We start from the raw sequence: 18,608 nt of genomic DNA on the forward strand, positions 1-18,608 counted from the left end.
GTTCACTCCTGGACCTGCGGAGGAACTCTCAGAGGACTGTCTGTTGCAGTGACCTGTTATGCACTCTGTGAGACTGCTTTGCTGTACCTGGAAGGACTGCTTTGCTGCTTGGAGTCTGCCTTGAATCCTCAGAAGCCAGTCCTGCTGTTTGAGCCCTGCATCTTCCCTTGAACCCAGGACTACCAGAGTGACTGCAAGGGCTAATTTGCTGGCCTCTGCTCAAATCCACAGGAACATAAAAAGCTCCAACCATCTTGAACCCGCAGCATCTGGACCCAGCCTGATTGACACCTGAACCCCCCAGTGGTGTCCCATCATTCCTGGACAATTGGTTCTCATGCTGAATGTGCCCAGATAGCCAAACTAAGGACTTAGAAAATGTTTTGGTTAAAAAGTGTTATGAGAACCAAGTGGAGACTGGGACCAACCAGCGCATCTACCTATCCAAGGTGCATCACAGGTCAGCCTGACTTAGCTGATGCTCCTGCTACATTCTTCTCCATAGTAGCAAATCTGGTTCAGTGATCCTTCACCAAAGCAGTATCCGAGCCGCTGGAACTCTCTTTAGGTATAGCCTCCTGCCTCGCCCCAATGGAGATTTTCAACTTTCAAAAAAGTGACTGAGCCCAGACATAGAAATCGTCACTGCTGCTTTGACTCAAGGTTCCCTGGTAACGACGCTCCCACCTCGACATCGCCTGCAGCCTGGTCCCACTGAACTTTACTATTAGAAATTGGGTTTCTGGTAGGCTGAACAGTTAGGGTAAGTCAGGTACACACCATAAATTAACCTTTGCTCACCCTCTGGTAGCTGGGCACAGAGCAGGCAGGATTAATTTAGGAGGCAATGTGTAAAGTATTTGTGCAACACTTCAAATAGTAACACAGTGAAAACATCAGAAAAAGACTCCACACCAGTGTAGAAAGATTTATTAAGTTTTTATAAATAAAACAAGGCCAAACCAAATTTCCATATAGTAGAACTCAAGATATGATTTTTTAAAGAATAAAAGTGAAAATAGTGCTTAGAAGCAATAAGCGCCTATGGGGGTTATCTTAAAGCATTGGACAAGAGTAAAAGTGAAAATAGTGCTTAGAAGCAATAAGCGCCTATGGGGGTTATCTTAAAGCATTGGACAAGAGTTCAAGCCGATTGTGATGTAGTGCAGGCCAGACACAGGACCCATGCAATGCCTGCTAAGCAAAAGTACCTTAAGTCTGTCTCAAACACAAGATGCGGAATGCAGCAGAGAGATGCGTTGGTATCAATCCCATGGTCAAGGAGATCTGTTGACTTTCTCCACGCAATGATGGCAATGCGCTGGTTCCAAAAACAAAGCGCTGATTGCAAGATACAAAGGTTCACAGTGTGAAGCGGTGGGCTTCCCCACGCAGTTGAGGGGACGCGCCGATCATCTCTCTCACAGCGCCGGCGGTGCAGTGGTTCTGATGCATTGATTCTGATGGCACTGCGCCGGTTCCAAGTGCGATGAGACGTTTTTTTTCCTACAACAGAGGCAATGTGTCAATTCTGCGTCTCACGGCAGAAGATGCATCACTTCCACTGCAGCAAGCACCTGTCTCCTCTTCCAATGGGCCAGGCACAGGAGCAGGGTTAAAGACTGATATCCCTTGGTCTTGGAAGAACCGGAGGCTAGACAGCTAGCCCGTGGGGTCACTCTGGGTCAAGTGATGGAAGTACAGTCAGAGAGAGCAGCAGGCAGCAGGGCAGCACAGCAAGGCATCAGTCTTTCAGAGCAGCAGACCAGGAGAGTGGCAGTATTTAGAGCAGCAGTGTATTCAGTTGGTAGGGTCAGCGGTCCAGTATTTATACTGAGTTGTGCCTTTGACGTGGGAGTGTCTTCAAAGAAGAGTATTTGAAGTGAACAGAGGTCCTTTCTTTCTGCCCTGGCTCCAGGCTCGCTATAAGGGGTATGCAGCCCTTTGTGTGGGGACAGAGCACAGCCTATTTGGGTTGCCTATTCAGGTGTATGGCTGTGCCCAGCTCCTCCCTCCCTTCCTCCCGGGAAGATGCAAAAAGTCACACCCAGCCTTCCTTTGTATGGGACTGTCTAGTCGCAATACACAATGTGAACTGTCACCCAGCCCAACCAGTGATCAGAGACATGCAGCAGACACCAAATGGCTAAGAGCAATAAATTGTCCAACTTTCTGAAAGTGGCATTTTCAGAATGGTAACTACAAATCCAACTTTACCATTTAAGAGGATTTGCCATTACCTTTTCAACTCTATCTTCTCTCAATTAGGAATTGCAGTTTCTTAAATGTAATAAGGAATCCCCAATGTTAACCTATGAAAGGGGTAGGCCTCTCAGTAGTAAAAACGAGTTTGGGAGTATTTCACTACCAGGACATGTAATCCTTAAAAGCAGATGTCCTATATTTTGATTACACAGCACCCTGCCCTAGGGCTACCTGGGTCCTACCTTAGGGATGACTTATATGTAATAAAAGGGGCGTCTAAAGCTTGGTAAGGGATTTTAAATGCCAAGTCGCCATGGCAGTGTAAACTGCACACACAGGTTCTGCAGTGGCAGGACTGAGACATGTTTAAGGGCTACTCATGTGGGTGGCACAAGCAGTGCTGTGGACCCGCTGGTAGCATTTAATATACCGGCCCTAGACACATGTAGTGCACTATACTAGGGAGATAGAGGCAAATTTAATGTGCCAATTGTGGATAAGTCGATTAAACCATATTTTTGGGGAGAAGCATTTGCACTTCAGCTCTGGTTAGCAGTGTTAAAGTGCTCGGAGTCTTAAGGCCAACAAAAAGGAATCAGCAAAAATATGACACAAGCAATGCAAAGTTTGGGGAAGACCGCCCTAGGGTTGTCAGGTCTAACATTTACCTTCTCAGAACATTTTTCTCAAAATGTCTTCTAAGTCCGGAGGTTAGCACTGACCGGGCCCAATCCGCTTCTTGTATCCGAGCCGAGCTCCATCATGGTTGACAGACTAAATGTGAGCGATTGGCACTTTGATCTTTTATGCACCAGTTTTTACAAAAAAACTCATAACTCTGGATCTACTGATTTGATTTTTGTTGTTTTGGTGTTACATCATATATTGAAAATTACATGTTTCTAAATTGGTGGGGGATGTTTCTTGTCTTGTGTTTCACTTTATTACTGTTTGTGTGCTGCATAAATACTTTGCACATTGCCTCTGAGTTAGGCCTGACTGCTGTTTGTGCCAAAATACCCAGTGACTTTTTGTGGTTCACCCTGCCAGGGATTTTGGCTGTTGCTTGAACAGGGCTCACACCCCAGTCAACCAACAACCCATTTTCTCTACATGTTCTCTCACTTGTGTGGGATCATCATTAGTTGAGACGAAGAAGAAGAGGCAATGTGCTGTTTTGCAATTTAAAGGTTGATGAAGTAGAATTGTGAGTCAGTTACCAGGGAATAAACTGAGGAACTGTAATGATTTTGCTTATGGAAAGAAGCCATTGTTTGAGCCTAGACTGAAGTTTGAGGAAACAATGATGAGGACACGCGTATTTATCTAGAGAAGTTCTGTGGCTAGGGAAGTGAACTAGAGAAGTAGATAGCATCAGATAGGAGGAAAGATTTCCAGAGGAGTTCAGTTAGAGATTATAGAAACTCAAAGTTTTTTTGCCATGGGATATTGATGAAAAGAATGCCCAGGGGTGTGTTAAAAAAGTTTGTAGACTGCCTGTGTGGCTGAGGAAATAAATATGAAAACAATTACAATCTTTGCAAATTGAGTGATTGGAGTGGTTGGCACACATGGTTTTGCTGCGGAAGTCGAATAGCTCATAATGAATGTAAGACCCTGATTCAAGTTCTCCTGAACCAAAGTGCTGTTTATGGCTCCTCATAAATAATGATACATATTGTTTTAGGGGACTAGCGTGGATTTTAGTGTTTACTGCACCAGTGAACATCTTATCCCTTTTTCCTGTTAAATTGTGACAAGTTGTATCTGTCAAAATGTAACAAAGGGTGATTACTCGGTGTGTTAAATGACACCCTTTAACACCCAACTCCGAATTCAGGAGTTTGAGCGGGGTTTAGAAAACACCAACCCATCATAATCAGGACCGATGTGTGGAATGCAGCAGAATAATGCAAGTTAAGAAAAGATGTGGTCTGGCTACGGTGTCTTTGCACGTATAACGTCATGATGATGTTTTATCATTCACATGAAGGGATATCTTAAATTGTGAATTACATTGAAGAACCGTTGCCTTACTAAGTACGGTTGAGTGTAGCACAGAACACATTGGTTTATGAGTGCACTGGCCCTAGTGCTTTGCTTAGACATTCTGGTCTGCTGGTAGCACTCTATGGCATGAGAAACAGAGTCAATCATTCATTAATGCCACATCAGAATGAGGGGCGCCATGAGACACATTTAAGAGGCTTTAGGTCACCAACACTCGCTTGATAAGCAGGGCCGGACTGGCCATAGCGGACATCGGGCGTTTCCCCTGGAGGCTAGAAGGGTGTGGGCCGGTCTCCCGCAGTGGGGGCTGGTGTTGTTACTGGGGGCAGTTTTTCAGGGGTGCTGCAACATCGGCCTCCAGTAACAAAGGCAGCAGTGCTTCACATACTCATACCCCGTGGGGCTGGTTCAACAAAATTGCCAGGCTGCTTTGGGTTCCCAGTCCGGACCTTTTGATAAGTAGGTCAAGGGCTTTGTGGTTTATTGCACCACAGCGCATTGACTCATAGGTTCAAGTCACTGTGCTGGTCCAGCGAGTTGTTGGCAGGAACAAATCAAAATAATATGTATTGTGTCCATTCCATGGTTTAAATCAAAATAAGACTTATTATGTCCATTCCCTGGTTTAAATCAAAATAAGATGTATTGTGTCCATTCCCTGGTTTTGGCCCAAGTGTGCAGTAGTTAATATTATGTAAAGTTTTTCCAAGTGGTTTGACATATGTCTTTTAATAACTAGCTTCTAAATATGTCTACACCAAGCTTGAGGCCGCAGAACCCGACTGAATCATGATGCCTCCTTGTTACACACTTTATCACGCTGTTACCCTTCTTTGTCTATTTAATGCACTTTATACCCACATCGGGTACACCTGCCTATTAAGTTAGGGAAGTGTTTACGCTACTGTACCTATGTTTATGTTATTATATTATAGTAGCTCAGGTCGAATTAAGAACCTCCCTGGGAATTCCGGCTTATTGCTGGTTCTTACATACCTCTCACAGCAGGTCCGAGGCCTCCAGATCCCCACTGATTTATGAAGCCACATTATCATGCACTTTAGCAGAATGATAACTGGTTCTTTTCACTTGATGCACTTTACATGCACAACTGCTAATTGTACTGCAACTGCAATCCGTGATTTTAGGGTCTGATCTTTTACTTGTTGTAAAGAGTGTGTATCAAGTTTTTATTCTGTACTTTTATGGCCTTTTGGTTGAGATAAAGGGCCAGATGTACGAAATTTCTATCTTGAGCTTCATAAATAGCGAATCGTGAGAAATTACTATTCAGGAAATGCAAAATGGAATGTACAAGGATAAAGGTTCCCAAATTGTGATTCCCACTGGCTAGGAATCGCTGTTAGGAAATCACTACTTTAGAAATGCTACACCATTCTTCGTTTCTATCGGCTTAAACGTCCATAGGTGAGAATAGCTCGGCATTTTCAAATTTGTGATTTCCTAAAAGGAAACTGCAAATTATGTGATGCAAACCTAAGGGTGCCTAGGGGCTTATACGCGCCCCCACCCCTCTCAGATGCACCCTCATTAGAAGTGGTGCGCATGTAAAGTGCACAAATGCACGCTACATGGCACCTTAAAAGGTTTCCAGTGCTAGAAATCTGCTGTACAACTCTTCTGCATGTATGGCCTCCTTATTTCAGGAGTTTGATTGACTCTGACTTAAGGAATGTATCAGTGAACTTCTAATAAGAAACCTCAATGTTAGTAAAAAAGCACAATCTACAATTGGAAGGAACTGAAAGAGACATTATCCTATTCTAGTCACTTCAGCTAAAATTATGATGAACCTAGGAGTCATTTTTAATTCAGCCTTCTTGTTCACTCCATGGGTAAATTCTATGGTAAAACAAACACCCATCCATTTCTCATTACTTCACAAGTTTCAACTATTCCCACAAACTGAATACAAAGAAGAGGAACCAACATCATTGCCATGGGCTGCACTAATGCAATGTACTTGCCAACAAGAACACAGTTTATAGTTTTCAGGCTGTAATATTCTTCCTATTCTTCGGGAAAAGAGGCCAAAACACACCTACCTTAAAAGGAATTCAGTAGCCACTTTCTAAAATGGGTTAGATCTAAAGTACTATGCGACAGACACCATGATTTCCGAGCAAGGACACATAATGCGTGGAAAAGTGTGACATTCATGAAAATAAGCATTGGCAAAGTCAATAAGTCTGGAGCTGGGCACCAGTCTTTGCAGATCTGGTTTCGTTTTGTCATGGTTTTCACAAGCCTTTATTGTTTGGGAAGCTATTGGAGCCGCATCAAGTTAAACAAAAACAATGGTTAGCGGTGAAGTTGTTTTGTTCTGAAAAGTGCACACGTTGCCACACTACTACCTGCTGGTGAAGGGAGCTTGTGTGTGTGTTGATGTGCTCTTGTGGAAGGGCAGCCGGCCCTAGTGAAGGGAGCCTGAAGGAGGCGGACACCTTGCACCTTGATGCACGCTGGAGTGGACGGAAGGAACATGTGAACGACAGATCCACAGAACAATGGATGAAGTTACCCTACAGGTGGCTACATTGTACACATAGTTGTGGAAAATTGTGGAAACAGCAAACGGTCTTGGCTAAGACAAACTTGAAAAAGCCAATCAGTCTTTGAGCAAGAAGGGCGGGCAGATGGGAGGAAGGAAGAAAGGAGAGGAGGACGGGTGGAAAGAGCAGAAGGAAGAAAGGGAGGGATGAAGGAAAACTGGAAAGAAGAAAGGATGGAGAGATGATGGCTAGAAGGAAGAAAAAGGGGGAAGAGGAAATAAGGAAGGCAAGAAAAAAGGGGAAAGAGGAAAGAAAAATGGAAAGAGAGGAAAAAAAGTCGGACACTTCGTTGCAGCCCATATATATTAGGCGCGCACTTCCTCTAAACAATAAGGCAAACGAAATGCAAGTGCGCTGAACACATATTCTTTTGTTGGGACCTGGTCACAAAAGCAATCTAATGTTAGTTTTTCATTTTGAGGCTCTTGTAGGCGCCTACGGGGTTCTGTCACCGTGTGGGGTGCAATGCCCCGCGGGGACGCGGCTGATAGAAGCAGAGGCAGCGGCATACTCGCTACAGAGGAGAAGCAAAGGTGTCAACACTCACCTAATACTGTCACACGAAGAGGAAAACCAACGTAATTCCATTTAAATTTTGAGGCTTCACTGTGTTCATATCTGAAGAAGTAGTTTTTTTTATCCCAGCTCCTGACGTCATTGATGCTCAGGGAACAGTCCCGGCTCCTTACATCTCCCGCCAGTCTGAAGCGGTCTCTGGCTTTCTCGTAGATCTGTTTGTTTACATCGTTGGTAGCCACGGCCTTGTCTTGGGGGTCATCTTTAATGAACCAGTATCCGTGGGCTCTCCCTGGACTCTCCGTCGTGTCCTCGTAGGTAAACGTGCAGGGGATGAGGACACACAGGCCCTTCTGGGCTCTGACGGGGGAGGTCACAGTCAATGTATAATCTTCAGAGGGACAGAGGGCACCTGCGAGACAAGAGCGGCAGGAAACGTAAAGTGAATCATATGAACTATTACGAGGTGTATGAGCGAGGAGGGGGGACAGAGGGAAACCGAACATCACAGAAACTACCAGAAAACAGGACTGTGAAGAAGGGAGAGAGGGGGGAGGACACACGCAATACCCCGTTTACTGATGCAGCCGTTTAAGCAATAGTAAAAGCAGATAATGTAGATACAGAAACGCATTACCCAGGGTGAGATCATTGGTAATATTTGTTGCTTCCCGTTGTGATCGCCTCCGTCTCCAGACAGAGGATTAGAAACTCTCTTATTCCTAAACTCATCTAATCCGATTTTTTGTCAACATTGTGACCCATCGCTGCATTGTAGCCCTTTGAAAGGTTTCACAGCTTTAAAGCACAGATAGCAGAGCCCCCTGAACTCTCGATTCCCTTTCCAGCATCGTATAAGCCTTATTGACTTCTGTCCCTTCATTCGTTTTACTATCTTTCTTTCACATTCGTGTTGGGAACTAATATTTCATTTAAGAGTGAATGAGAAGTAACCACAATGTGGTGTCTTCATCTCAGATGTGTGGCTTTACAACTAGGTGATGTGTTTAGGCAATTGAGCTGCACTTATTTTCTGGGAAACATCAGGGAGTGAGTTGTCATATCAGTCACTGGCTGCTGCATGAAGATTTCAGTCCAGGCAAGACCTACTTATGTCCAAGGCCCTGGTTCCATGTGGCCCATACCGTGCATGCTACTGACTTCTAGAAGTCACTCGTTTACTGCGGTAGAAAGTCTCTGCTACAGTAAGTGGCCCTGTCGCCCCCTGTCGCCCTTCTGCGTCTTCTAACATTCTGTCGTCCTGATGGTTTACTGCAAGGGACCTCCACATTAACTCCCTCTGCAAGTCTGCTGGACTATGTTTATGTAAATTGGTTCCAGCAGAATACCCCACTCTGATGAGTTAGATCTTGACCAAGGGGACCACCTTCTAACATGTAAAAGTTGTCTCCCGGTGTCCAGTCCATGAAATAACTAAACGTAGGTGGCAGCTGATTAATAGTAATGGACTACAGGTCTTTTCGGGTTCTAGTTCAGAAGGCTTGCTCTGGTCCCCCCATTGTCAAACTGCTTATGGCTGACACAGGTCACTTCTCACAGTGTGAATAGGGTGTGCGTAATTTTTCTTATGTATGCAAAGAGGAATAGTAGGGATGATTTTTTAACTCTGCACACTGGAGCACTGCTGTCCAGACGCCAGGGTATTTGCTCTGACCCCTAAAACAAGGTAAAATTGGTCCTTCCCCGCAAATGTATTATATTTTTCTAAATTTGTTGTGGATTTTTTTAATGTGGAATGCTTTGATTTTTTTACCGTTTTGTTACTGTTAAATACTTTACATATTTTACTAAGTTAAGCCTGTGTATTTGGTGCCATAGCTACTGTGGAGTTGAGCCCAGGATTAAATTACTGAAGCTGTGTTTTACCTTGACTAGTTGGTGGTCTTATTTCTTCTGGGGATTCACATCAACCCAATTAGAGCAGTACTACAGTAACCTTGACCCATTTCCTATGCCTGCTCTTGGGCAGGGGGCGCCAAACTGGTGATTCTTTCTGACAATATGTTGCCTTCCAGTAAGGATTAGAGCGGGTGACTACCCGGCTGCACAAGCCTCTCCATTGCCCTAAGAATCCCCTATTTTTTTAAACTAAAGAAACCAACCACTTTTCAAGCTCCTACAGTGTAAAAAAACATGCATAGTTGTGGCCAGCAGGGCTATTCACTGTCACACACTCATAGTTGTAGTGTACATGAGAGGTAGAGTACTGCTGTTTGTGTGCTCCCATGGAGGGTAGGTTAGCAAGCTAGAAGGTACAGGCATTCAAGAAACCGCCTGTATTTGTGTTACTTCTTTCACCTCTCTTGAACCATGTATAGGCAATTGTAGCAAGGTTTCTATGTTTCGAATTCACATCAACAAAGCATTTAGTAGAGACAAAAGGGCTATTTATTGCTCATCTAAGTGGGTCAAACGAGTTTAGACAGGTCAGCCCCCGGAACATAAGATGCAGCACCTAAACAAATATTGTGGTCAAGGACTGGACACTCTTCTCACCTGAACAAACAAGAGGTGCTCCATGGCCATCCCCTACATGCTGTGATCAGTTCTCCAAGGAAAGCTAAAGCCACCATCCTTTACTAAGTGAAGCAGTGTGAGAGACATATTCATTTTCTGATAGCGGTACGAGATGTCTGTCGTAATCAAGGCACATGCGGGAGTGATTGTTATGGAACCCTAACTACCATGAGATTGAACAGTACTGAAGGAACAAGCACTTGGACTCGATTGGTTTGTTCAGGAATTGTATGTGTTTCTCAGACCCTGATTAGCAATTTAGCCTGACACAACTTTCCAATAGGTTTGGCTAGAAGATTGCCTGTGGACCAATGTGTCTTTTCGCAGTTTAGTTTACTGGAGCCCTCTGCTCCAGCACCTTGGATAGGATTGGACCAAGGACAGGACGATTAGCTGCCAACTTGTAAGAGACAGGACCAGAATACAGGACTGAGGAACAGAGGGAATTGTGACCAAATGAGAAATCTAGCACGTCTTCCTTTGCTTCCTAATTGATGGCTGCATTTGTATGTATGAGAGCAGCCTCTCTCTCTCATCTCAGCGAAAACAACAAGAATTATAATAATCTCTACAGAATATAATAGAATTCCTGCATCAGTATAAGGTGTTGCCTTTTAAGAAGAATTTTGAGCAGCATTAACCTGCTGATGACCATTACATATTCTTGTAAATTAATTCAGATTTCATAAAGGTATCTGAAGTCTCATTGACCACCACTCAAAAAACAGATAATCCATCATTATTTCAATCAATATCAAGTCAGTTGTTTGATTTTATGCTTTGAATTAGTATTAGTAAGAAACTCCATATAAGGTAATTCATTTCAGGTAATATTCTGTGACCTGATTGTTAGTAAAGAATCAAAAGCTGCCAGATACTAGAGCAGCAATTCTGAAGAACGTAATAAATAGATTATAATTTATGAAGGAAACTAATTATCCAATATGACTACCGTAGTGTTAGAAATGGGGTTTTTGGTTGGCAGTCAGGTTACCCTCTGTCCAAGCAAAAGCCCTCACTCTAGTCAGTTTAAGTCACACACTATCCAAGATTATCCTGTGCCCACCCTCTGGTAGCTTGGCACGAGCAGTCAGGCTTAACTTAGAAGGCAATGTGTAAAGTATTTGTGCAATAAATCATACAATACCACCATATAGCACCACAAAAATACACCACACAGTGTTTAGAAAAATATATAATATTTATCAGGATAATTGTAGGTCAAAAAGAATAAAGTTGCAATGGAAAATTGTAGAAATATCACAGGGAAGTGATATAAAGTGTCTTAAGTCTTTAAAAAGCAATAAAGTGTCTTTCAAGCACAGAGTACCTGGTTTCTGGTGGGAAATCTCCTCAGAGGGCCACAGGAGAAGAGATGCGCGGAAAAAGGGGTGTGTGCGTCGATTTCTCCTCAGCACACACAGACTTGCGTCGTTCTTTTCCACGCGGGGAAGTCGGGCGTCGTTTTCCGGCGCGCAGACAGTCTCTTTTTGTGGGTCGCGGGGATTACCAGATGTCCCGGGTCTGTGCGTGGATTCTCCTGCTTGTTTTCCGGCTGCGTGTCGTTCTGCGGGGCTGCGCGTCGAAGTTTCGATCTCACGGTAGGCGTCGCGTCGATTTCTCCTTGGAAGTCGGGCGGCGTTGTCCTTGCGAGGCCGTGCGTCGAAATTTTGGTCTCACGGCAGGCGTCGCGTCGATTTCTCCTTGGAAGTCGGGCGGCGTTGTCCTTGCGAGGCCGTGCGTCAAAGTTTCGCGCTCACGGTAGGCGTCGCGTCGATTTCTCCTGGAAAGTCGGGCGGCTTTGTCCTTGCGAGGTTGTGCGTCGAAGTCTCGATCGTCCCGAGGGCGTCGCGTCGATCAGCGTCAGTGTGCGGCGTTTTTCTCGCCGCGAAACAAGCTGTGCGTCGAAATTTTCGGCGCACGGAGCGTCCAAGTGAAAGGAAGAAGTCTTTTTGGTCCTGAGACTTCAAGGAACAGGAGGCAAGCTCTATCCAAGCCCTTGGAGAGCACTTTCACAGCCAGACAAGAGTTCAGCAAGACAGCAGGGCAACAGCAAGGCAGCAGTCCTTTGTAGAAAGCAGACAGGTGAGTCCTTTGAGCAGCCAGGCAGTTCTTCTTGGCAGGATGTAGTTTCTGGTTCAGGTTTCTTCTCCAGCAAGTGTCTGATGAGGTAGGGCAGAGGCCCTGTTTTATACCCAAATGTGCCTTTGAAGTGGGGGAGACTTCAAAGAGTGGCTAAGAAGTGCACCAGGTCCCCTTTCAGTTTACTCCTGTCTGCCAGGGTCCCAGTAGGGGGTGTGGCAGTCCTTTGTGTGAGAGCAGACCCTCCACCCTCCCAGCCCAGGAAGACCCATTCAAAATGCAGATGTATGCAAGTGAGGCTGAGTACCCTGTGTTTGGGGTGTGTCTGAGTGAATGCACAAGGAGCTGTCAACCAAGCCCAGCCAGACGTGGATTGTAAGGCACAGAAGGATTTAAGTGCAAAGAAATGCTTACTTTCTAAAAGTGGCATTTCTAGAATAGTAATATTAAATCCGACTTCACCAGTCAGTAGGACTTTGTATTACCATTCTGGCCATACTAAATATGACCTCCCTGCTCCTTTCAGATCAGCAGCTGCCACTTCAACAGTGTATGAGGGCAGCCCTAATGTTAGCCTATGAAGGGAGCAGGCCTCTCAGTAGTGTGAAAACGAATTTAGGAGTTTTACACTACCAGGACATATAACTACACAGGTACATGTCCTGCCTTTTACCTACACAGCACCCTGCCCTAGGGGTTACCTAGGGCACACCTTAAGGGTGACTTATATGTAGAGAAAGGGGAGTTCTAGGCTTGGCAAGTACTTTTAAATGCCAAGTCGAGGTGGCAGTGAAACTGCACACACAGGCCTTGCAATGGCAGGCCTGAGACAAGGAAAAAGGGGCTACTTAAGTGGGTGGCACAACCAGTGCTGCAGGCCCACTAGTAGCATTTAATTTACCAGCCCTATGCACATAAAGTGCACCTTACTAGGGACTTATAAGTAAATTAATAGTCCAATCAGGTATGATTCCAGGTTACCATGTTTTAAGGGAGAGAGCATATGCACTTTAGCACTGGTTAGCAGTGGTAAAGTGCGCAGAGTCTATAAACCAGCAAAAACAGTGTCCAAAAAAATGGAGGGAGGCAGGCAAAAAGTTAGGGGTGACTACCCTAAGGCTGTCAGGTCTAACATGTGTCCCCCCCAGCTGAAAGTGGGGAGAGCTACCCGACCTCCTGGGAGCTCTCATCGCTAAGGCGGAAGTACCTGGAGAGACCATCAGCATTGGCGTGGTCAACCCCTGGGCGATGTTCCACCGTAAAGTCCATCCCCTGTAGGGAAATGGACCACCTCAAGAGTTTTGGATTCTCACCCCTCATCTGCATGAGCCATCTGAGGGGCCTGTGGTCTGTCTGAACCCGGAAGTGAGTCCCAAACAGGTAGGGTCTTAGCTTCTTTAGTGCCCAGACCACAGCAAAAGCTTCTCGTTCAATAGCACTCCACCTCTGTTCCCGTGGTAATAGCCTTCTGCTAATAGAGACTACCGGTTGATCTCTGCCCTCCTCATTCAGCTGTGCTAGGACTGCCCCTATGCCATGCTCTGAAGCGTCTGTCTGCACGATAAATTCCTGGGAGTAGTCAGGGGCCATGAGTACGGGGGCCGTGCACATGGCTTCCTTCAGGGCGTAAAAGGCTTTCTGACAAGCCTCTGTCCAATTCACCAACCTAGGTTGCTTCTTGGAAGTGAGTTCTGTCAAGGGTGTTACAATGGTACCATAGCCCTTGACAAATCGGCGGTAGTATCCCGTGAGGCCTAGAAAGGCTCTCACCTCCGTCTGTGTTCGGGGTGGTTGCCAGGCCTTGATAGTTTCAATCTTGGCCTGGAGTGGCTGCACCTTGCCACCACCCACTAGGTGTCCTAAGTACACCACGGAACCCTGCCCAATCTGGCACTTACTGGACTTGATGGTCAGGCCTGCCTGTTGCAGGGCCTGAAGCACCTCCTTGAGGTGAAGCAGGTGTTCCTCCCAGCTGGAACTGTAGACAGCTATGTCATCCAGGTAGGCTGCACAGAAGGCATCCTTGCCAGCTAGGACCCCGTTAACCAACCGTTGGAAGGTAGCGGGGGCATTTTTCAACCCAAACGGCATCACCCGGAACTGGTAATGGCCATCCGGGGTTGAAAATGCGGATCTTTCCTTGGCCCCCTCAGTTAGGCCGATCTGCCAGTACCCTGAAGTAAGATCAAACGTACTCAGGAACTTGGCAGCGCCTAGCCTGTCCACGAGCTCATCAGCTCGGGGGATGGGGTGAGCATCAGTCCGGGTGACTGAGTTGAGACCCCGGTAGTCCACACAGAACCGGAGTTCTGGCTTCGCACCTGGGGCAGTAGCCTTAGGGACCAATACCACTGGGCTGGCCCAGGGACTACTGGATTTCTCAATGACCCCTAGAGTCAACATCTTGGAGACCTCCTCCTTGATGCTGGCCTTCACCTTATCCGACAACCTGTAAATTTTGTTTTTCACAGGGAGACTGTCACCTGTGTCAATATCATGAACACAGAGGTGGGTCAGCCCAGGAGTAAGGGAGAACAGGGGGGAGAACTGCTCCAACAGCTCATAACAGTCTCCTTTCTGATTTAGAGTCAGGGAGTCAGACAGAATGACCCCGCTTACTGACTCATCACCTTCTTGGGCAGAGAGGAGGTCGGGGAGAGGTTCACTCTCCTCTTCCGTTCCTTCATCTGTGACCAGAAGCATGTTGATCTCCGACCTCTCAAAATGAGCTTTTAGTCGGTTCACATGGAGCACCCTTAGGGGATTCCTAGGGGTTTTGAGGTCCACTAGGTAAGTGGCCTCCCCTTTCCGCTCCTTTATTTCAAATGGGCCAGACCAGCGGTCCTGGAGAGCTCTGGGCTCTACTGGCTCCATTACCCACACTTTGTCTCCAGGTTGAAACTCTACCAGGGTGGCCTTCTGGTCATACCATTGTTTCATCACCTCTTGACTGGCCTCAAGGTTATCTTGGGCTTCTTTCCAGAAGCGGGTCATCTGGTTGCGGAGGGCCAACATATAGCTGACCACATCCTGAGGGGGTGTCTTTGGAGCTTTCTCCAATCCCTCCTGGACAATGCTTAAGGGTCCCCTGACAGGGTACCCATAGAGAAGTTCAAAGGGACTGAACCCTACCCCTCTCTGGGGGACCTCTCTATAAGCAAAGATAAGGCATGGTAAGAGGACGTCCCACTTACGCCTCATGGCCTCAGGGAGGCCACCAATCATGCCTTTCAGGGTCTTGTTGAATCTCTCCACAAGACCATTCGTCTGGGGGTGATAGGGTGTGGTGAACTTGTAAGTTACACCACACGCATCCCACAGAGACTTCATGTATGCAGACATGAAGTTAGTGCCTCTGTCAGACACTATTTCCTTGGGGAATCCCACACGGGTAAATATCCCCATCAGGGTTCTGGCCACCACCGGTGCAGTTACTGTCCTTAGAGGGATTGCCTCTGGGTAACGGGTGGCATGGTCCACCAAAACCAGGATGAACCTGTTGCCTAAGGCAGTTTTGGGGTCCAAGGGACCAACAATGTCGATGCCCACCCGTTCAAAGGGGGTGCCAACGACAGGAAGTGGAATCAGGGGGGTTTTAACCCTTTTTCCTGCTTTACCACTGGCCTGGCAGGTAGGACAGGATCTGCAGAACTTGTCTGAGTGTGTCCTCATTTTGGGCCAATAAAAGTGGGTGACAAGCCTGTTAAAGGTCTTGCCCTGCCCCAAATGTCCTGCCAGGGGAATGTCGTGAGCCAGACCCAGTAGGAAGGTTCGGTAACATTGGGGGACCACCAGCACACGTGCTGCCCCAAAGCCCGGAACCTTAGGCTCACTGTAGAGGAGATCATTCTCCCAATATAGGTGGTGATCGCCAGAGGCGTCGCCGGCTGCCTGGTTTGAGGCTTGTTTCCTCAAACCTTCTAGAGTGGGACATTCTTTCTGCGCCTTGCAGAATTCCTCCCTGGTGGGTCCACCCTCAACTTGCCAGCCAGCAAGCTCAGGTAAGTCACCTAGGGCGGCAATGTCTTCCCCAGTTGGCTCGGAGGCCTCCTCCTCAGGAGCCCCGTCAGCCACTGTGGGAACAGCTGGGGCCGGTTTCCCGCACCCCTGGTCCCTCCTCCTGGCAGCTCTCTGGGCCATCGTTCCAGGCTCCAGATGCCCTTGACTTCCCTCTCGGTCAGCCATGGACCGTGTGGTCATGCAGACCCACTCAGGTAACCCTAACATCTCCAGGTGAGACCTGAGCTCCACTTCTTTCCAAGCAGTGTGCTCAAGGTCATTGCCTAACAGACAATCTACAGGCATGGCAGGACTCACAGCTACTTTCAGAGTACCAGAGACCCCCCCCCCACTCAAAGGGAACCAGAGCCACCGGTAGGTGACTCTCGCGATTGTCAGCTACTCTGACCTGGTGGAATGTATTAGGTATTATCTGCTCTGCTGACACCAGCTGACTCTTGATAGTAGTCATACTGGCTCCTGTGTCACGCAGAGCCTCCACCCTCTGCCCATCAATGGTGACCCACTGCCGGTACTTGGAAGTATTTCTGGGCATGTGGGCCTTGGGCACCATTTCTCCTTCTCCCAGGGACACTAGGGAAATCTCTACCTGCTCCCCAAAGCTAGTTGGGTCCATCTCCCCCCCGAGTGCTACACTAGTCAACCCAGGTGCCTGTCCGGTAGTGGACGGTGCCCTCTTGGGGCACTGTGGATCGCCTTTGTAGTGACCATATTGGTAACACTCCATGCATTTGGGGCTAGATTTTCCTGACTTGTCAAATGTCCCTGGCTTTTTCCCAAATCTGGAAAAGGAAGGGTTGCCACCCCCTCCCTGGGAATTCTTTTGGGGGCCTTTAGAGAGTTCCTTATCTGTAAGTTTATCTCCCCCCTCTTTCTTCTGTTGGGAACCCTGACCACCTTTGTGGGAGTCCCCCCCAGGTACCTTTTTGGACACTCTGGTGCTAACCCAGAGGTCCGCCTCCTCAGCAAGCTTCCTGGGATCAGTCAGCTTACTATCCACTAGGTGCTGGCGCAAATCTGTATAAGTAACATTAAGCATATGCTCTCTCAGGATCAAGTCATATAAACCTTTATAATCTGCTACTTTGTTGCCCCGCACCCATCCATTCAGTGCCTTACTAGAGAAATCAAAGAAATCTACCCATGTTTGTGTGGTTTGTTTGGTGCTGTCCCTGAACCTCTGACGGTATCCCTCAGGGGTCAGCCCAAACTTGGCAAGTAAAGTGGCTTTCTGGAGTGGGTAGGTGTTTTGATCCGGTGGATCCAATGTGAGAAGTGTGTCCCTCCCCAATGGCGGCACATAACCCCACATAGCTACCCCCCATTGCCCTTCAGGAACCTCATGAGCCCTTAGTGCAACTTCATACGCAGCTAACCATTTATCTATGTCATCTCCCACCACAAAACTGGGCACCACATTTTTGGGTATACGAACCTTCTTTTCTCCAGCAGGTCCTGTCTGTATGCTGCCACCATTATTGCTGGATTCAGACTGTCTTGCCTTGATCTCCAGCTCCTTGAGACTCAGTTCATGAGCCAACAATAGTTTCTTTTCAGCCAAAGCTCTTTCAGCTTCCACTTGTTTGGCTGCTCTTTCAGCTTCTGCTTGTTTGGCTGCCCTTTCAGCTTCTGCTTGAATCTGTTTGGCTGTCCTTTCAGCTTCAATCTGTTTGGCTGCTCTTTCAGCCTCAGCTTGTTTGGCTTCTCTTTCTGCCCTCCTTTCCTCCTGTTGCGCCTCAATTTTCAGTTTTGCCATTTGCAATTGGAACTCCCTTTCCTCTCTCCTTTCCTCTGCGGTCAGGCTTTGCATGGAGACACTGCTCCCTGGTCTGGAAGGGTGCACAATTGCAGTGGTAACACCATCCATAGATAGTGAAAATCCTTCTGAGGGGCCATTTTCTGGCTCCTCTTCCTCATCATCCTCTAAATGGGCTTCTGCCCAGGCCCTCAGCGCCACTTGAAAGTCCTCCTTTCTGGAGGCCCCTTGGGTGGGTACCCTTAATGCCCTGCAGAATCCTCTTAGTTGTTTGACCGTGTATGTATCCAACTGGACTAGGTCAAAGTCCCCTGTCTGAGACCCAGTCAGAGACATGTTGAGTGAGGATTTAGTTTTTGAAAATTGTCAGGAAAAAAAACGGATTTTCAAAAAGAGAAAAAACCAAGTTGACCTTCAACTGTGGGTAGGTAGTGAAATACTTAGCTACTGTATGTCACTGCACAAATACAAGTCCTATCCTCACCGCTGATCACCAATGTTAGAAATGGGGTTTTTGGTTGGCAGTCAGGTTACCCTCTGTCCAAGCAAAAGCCCTCACTCTAGTCAGGGTAAGTCACACACTATCCAAGATTATCCTGTGCCCACCCTCTGGTAGCTTGGCACGAGCAGTCAGGCTTAACTTAGAAGGCAATGTGTAAAGTATTTGTGCAATAAATCATACAATACCACCATATAGCACCACAAAAATACACCACACAGTGTTTAGAAAAATATATAATATTTATCAGGATAATTGTAGGTCAAAAAGAATAAAGTTGCAATGGAAAATTGTAGAAATATCACAGGGAAGTGATATAAAGTGTCTTAAGTCTTTAAAAAGCAATAAAGTGTCTTTCAAGCACAGAGTACCTGGTTTCTGGTGGGAAATCTCCTCAGAGGGCCACAGG

At 46.8% G+C, this 18,608-nt stretch overlaps 1 protein-coding gene across 2 annotated transcripts in view; it reads right to left on the reverse strand.

Moving 5' to 3' along the window:
* The window catches only part of LOC138246549 (sialic acid-binding Ig-like lectin 11), a 239,411-nt gene that overhangs the window by 114,134 nt on the left and 106,669 nt on the right, over nucleotides 1-18,608 (reverse strand). For both annotated transcript variants that reach the window (XM_069201216.1, XM_069201219.1), the window contains one exon: nucleotides 7,336-7,716. In XM_069201216.1, coding sequence (XP_069057317.1) covers nucleotides 7,336-7,716 — 381 coding nt within the window. The remainder of the gene's footprint in view (nucleotides 1-7,335; nucleotides 7,717-18,608) is intronic.

Source organism: Pleurodeles waltl, chromosome 7, assembly GCF_031143425.1.
Source record: "Pleurodeles waltl isolate 20211129_DDA chromosome 7, aPleWal1.hap1.20221129, whole genome shotgun sequence".
NCBI lineage: Eukaryota > Metazoa > Chordata > Amphibia > Caudata > Salamandridae > Pleurodeles > Pleurodeles waltl.